We start from the raw sequence: 4,342 nt of genomic DNA, 5'->3' as shown, positions 1-4,342 counted from the left end.
GCAAAATATCTGTACAGAAGAAAGATTGTAGTCAAGTTTTAACATGTATTTATTTGATCACAAGCTAACTTTTCTTTCAGTGCTACACAGTGGCTATGATCCAAAAGATACCTACAAGATCAGACGTTATGATCATGGCCTGCGAATTCTGCCTTCTACCCTTCTAAATTTTGTAACATCCAGCCTGATGAAGAGCTCTTGTGAACCTGAAAGCTTGAACAATGTTTGTGCCAGTTTGGCTGGTCCTAATAAAAGGTATATGGATTTTGTTCTTGATTTGGGCCTTTGCATGGACCAATGTGGCTCTACATTTTTTTCTAATAAAATCCCAAGAGCAAGCATAGGCCTACCAAGTAGCGTTTTAAAAAATACTTTTTCTTAAACATGCAGACCCTGATACCTTCCTCATATCATAACCTGATTTCGAAAGTCCTCACTAACATTTGCCGTATGGCATGCAGGTTTGAGGGATGCATCCAACATTTCCCCAGGCATGTAGGGATAGCCACCAAGGTATAAATGCACAAGTAGCAATGAAATCCTGAACATTGTTCCTCATGTTGTTCCTCCATCATTCTTCCCCCCTGGCTCAGCCAACATGAAAGTTACCCTTGTTAGTGGTTTTATTTACTGCTGATGCTTTCTCAGGGGCTATGTGGAAGGTACTCCAAACATAGGTGGGTTAGCAGGTGCACAAGGGAGAAATGCTGTTCAAATAGCCCACTTTCTGGGCTGGATGAGCACTGAAACTTTGAGAAGAGAAAAAATGACGGGCAAAGAGCAAGTTCTCCAATACCCAACTTCCCCAGTGATTTTTTCTTCCTTGACCCACAGTCCAGTTTGAGGCAGGGAGTTAAGAATCTGTACCTACCAGGCTGATTTTTTTCTTTTGCCATTAAACCCACCTGAAATGTTTACACATCTCAAGCACCTGTATCATGATGGGGATGCTGCAATTAAGGCACTTTGACTATAAAAGGATATGGTAGTATAAAGTTTGTGTAGAGAAAAATGGGTGGGATCCTGCATGGCAGGGGGTTGGACTGGATGGCCCTTGTGGTCTCTTCCAACCTTGTGATTTTTTGGGTGAGGCGACTATGGATGAAAGGCTGTCCTGTGGTTACACCTCTTGCAGCTGCTTGTGAGCAGGGTGAAAGTATACCCAGATCGCCAATTAATGTTATCAACTGAGTGAACTGACATGGACAGGTAACCACTTTTGAAGAGATGGCTGGTCAAGTGGGAATGCTCCATGCATTTTTGAGTTTCAGAGGGCAGTCATATCGGTCTGCTGTGGAACAGCTAGATTCGAGTCCAGTAACACCTTAAGAGACCAACAAGGTTTTTGAGGTATAAGCTTTCAAGAGTCAAAGGTCCCTTCATCGTACATGAGTCGGAATGGAAATCTCCGAGACCTTATATCCCAATCAGAAGGTGGGAGGGATGTTGCAACGAAGGAACTTAGGATTAATATGTCTTTGTAATGTTTCATTTATTAGCGGAATTTATGTTTTGTGATTTTATTTTTCTGCCATCTGGCATTCTGGTATGTGCCCTGAATCTTTTGACAAGAACAGGATATAAATATTTTAATTAATAAATATGCGTGAAAACACCTTGGAATTAAAAAATTGGCACATCCAAGTGAAATTTGCCAGTTTAGCCCTTGGTCTGCTACTTGTCCACTTGTAGGGAACTATTAATGTAGGGGAACTTTGACAAATACAACCCTTCTTACACAGTCTAAAATGATAAGTCTACCACTTCAGCACTCTGCCTCCTCATTCCAGGCATGTACAAACTGCACAGGAGACAGAGGGGATGGGGGGCAAACCGCCCAAAGCAGCTTAGGCAGACTTCAAGTCTGAGTGGAGGAAAAGAATGCGGTGACAGCTTTACAGTATACCCAGTGACTCTGATGAATGCCCAGCCCTAAAAGTCTTAAGCCAGTGAGTTTTTGACTTACATAGCAAAAAAAGCACTCCTGCTTCTTTCCATAGATACTGTGTATCAGTATGGTGGAACAGCTCAAATGTTGTCACAATGTACAGCAGGCCATGAATACATGTTTACTCATAAGTAAATTCTTCAAGTATAACCTGCCATAGTGAGAATGCCTCTTTCAAAAGCAGTCTCTATCTGCTCTATGGCATTAGTTCAGTCAAGCAAAAAACAATTTAGTTCAGTGAAGCAAAAAACACAATTTTGTCAATTTCTTCACATTTATTAGAACAGTTTAGAAATTTTAAAATATAAAAAAATTTTCCAGATCCTAATTCATTTCCCTTATCTTCCACAACCAAATGTTTGATTCCAGGTGTCATACAATTCCAGATCTTTGGAGGAAACACTAGGGCGCACAGTTTTTAAAGCATTATCAAAATCTTGAAAAATAATAGGTCGTACTTGCTCAGGTGTAATAGTTGTAATATCAACAGACTTAAGGCTACGAATGGGACCTAGAGAAGCCTCTCGACAAAGCTGAGTCATATCAGCCCCAGAAAACCCATCTGATTTTTTGACAATGAGCTCCACTTCCTCTTCAGTTAGGGAACAGTGTTCCTTTGACATTAGACAGGACACTATCTGCTTTCTGGCGGAAGCTTCGGGAAGTGGAATGTACAGTCTCTTCACCAGCCTCCTCCTAGCAGCCTCATCAATCTCCTGTGGACGGTTGGTTGCTCCCACAACTAATATGCGGTCTTCAGAAGAAGTTGTTGCTCCATCTAGTTGAACCAAGAACTCAGTTTTTATTCTTCTAGAAGATTCATGTTCCCCATCTCCACGCTGCGACAAGAGAGAATCAATTTCATCAATAAAAATTACTGCAGGCTGATGGCATCGTGCCACAGCAAACAATGCACGGACCATCTTTTCCCCTTCACCAACCCACTTAGAAGTCAGTGAAGAAGCACTGATGCTAAAAAATGTGGCACCAGACTGACATGCAATGCATTTGCCAATGAGCGTCTTCCCTGTCCCAGGGGGACCAAACAGAAGAATTCCTTTTGGTGGACCCCGTAAGCCAACAAAAATGTCAGGCCTCAACATAGGCCACACTACTATCTCCTTGATAGTTGCTTTTGCAAACTCAACTCCAGCAATATCATCCCAGTTGACTGCAGGCCCACGATCCATAATCTCATGCATGATAAGTTCTATCATTTTTGGTTCTATATTCTTTAACCGTTCATCTGTAGGACAAGTCGACTCTGCACCAGGTTTGCATTGCACTCCCAAATTTTCATTTCCATCTTGTTTTGGCACTGGAGGGACAAATTTTCCAAATGCCCCCCGAGACCTTCCAGCTCCCAAAGATTTTTTTATACCACCATAAGAGGAGAGTGTTGCACGCTGGGGTTGATTTTGGTATTTTTTCTGCTGATCCACCCAGAGCTGCTCCTTTGCAGTTTTGAAACCAGATGTTCTATTCTCATTGTTTCTGCTTCTACTCCCAAAAATGTCTTTTCCTTCTGTATTAACTGAAGACTTATACCCATAAGCTATATTACTGCTTTCTTCACTAACTCCAAAAAAAGTTTTCCTTTTTCCCAGATTGTTCACCCCTGCTGGAAAAGCAGACTGAGTAGATGAGGAATTCTGCCCCAAACCAGAAATACTTGCATATTTCAGAGAACTATTAAATAATGGGGTTGCATGAGTCCCTCTATCAGACACATCACTTACAGGCACAGATGAAAAAGAATGTGCAACTGCTACTTTGGTTGAGGAAGCTATGCCATTCTGAGAAGGGGGACCCACAAGGATATCTGGTCCCTGACTTATACAACTTGATGAGCCAGCTTCAACAACAGACTGCCCATCACCAGAGCAGAGAGCAGGTTTGGGAAGACCTGAAGAAACAGAGGCATTGACCTCTTTATCTGCTTGTGCCATCAGAGACCTCTGGAACTCTTTGCCAGTCTGCATCATCTCTTGCACACACTCTAATTCCATCACATTACTTGTTGTCAAAGCAGATTGCCATTTGTCACTGTCATTTTGCTGACTTTGTGCCAAAGTCAAAATGTTTTCGGCATAGTTATTCAAGCCAGTTTCTGTGTTGTCAGAGTCAATAATTGCAGAGTATTTTTCTGAATATTTTTTGAACAGGCTGGCAGCACAAACCTGGGAGATCTCAGAGTTTGCCCATGCATACTGAATGCGTAAAACTTGTGCACGGTATGCATCTGCCTTCTGTCCTGGTGTGCAGGTGCCAGAGGTAACAGCAAAGAAATTCTTCTGCCATTCACTCAGGTATATGTCACTGGGACTAGCAGTCTCCATGATCTACAGAGAAACAAACAAAAAGATTTAGTGCTGGGGGAAAGTTTACCTCAAC

The 4,342-nt window shown here is 42.1% G+C and overlaps 1 protein-coding gene across 1 annotated transcript; it reads right to left on the bottom strand.

The window, feature by feature from the left end:
* Window positions 1-2,275: 2,275 nt before the first annotated feature.
* Window positions 2,276-4,342, bottom strand: FIGNL1 (fidgetin like 1). The gene has a single exon (XM_056857465.1). It carries the CDS (start codon window positions 4,285-4,287, stop codon window positions 2,287-2,289), a length of 2,001 nt encoding a protein of 666 aa, XP_056713443.1. The 5' UTR covers window positions 4,288-4,342; the 3' UTR covers window positions 2,276-2,286.

This window comes from Euleptes europaea, chromosome 11 (assembly GCF_029931775.1).
Source record: "Euleptes europaea isolate rEulEur1 chromosome 11, rEulEur1.hap1, whole genome shotgun sequence".
In the NCBI taxonomy this organism is placed as follows: Eukaryota; Metazoa; Chordata; class Lepidosauria; order Squamata; family Sphaerodactylidae; genus Euleptes; species Euleptes europaea.
Note: the sequence above shows the minus strand (reverse complement) of the source record. Positions and strands in the feature narration are given on the sequence as shown.

Coding starts and splice junctions, on each gene's coding strand:
- FIGNL1 (XM_056857465.1), bottom strand. CDS start 4,287: ATGGAGACTGCTAGTCCCAGTGACATATACCTGAGTGAATGGCAGAAG.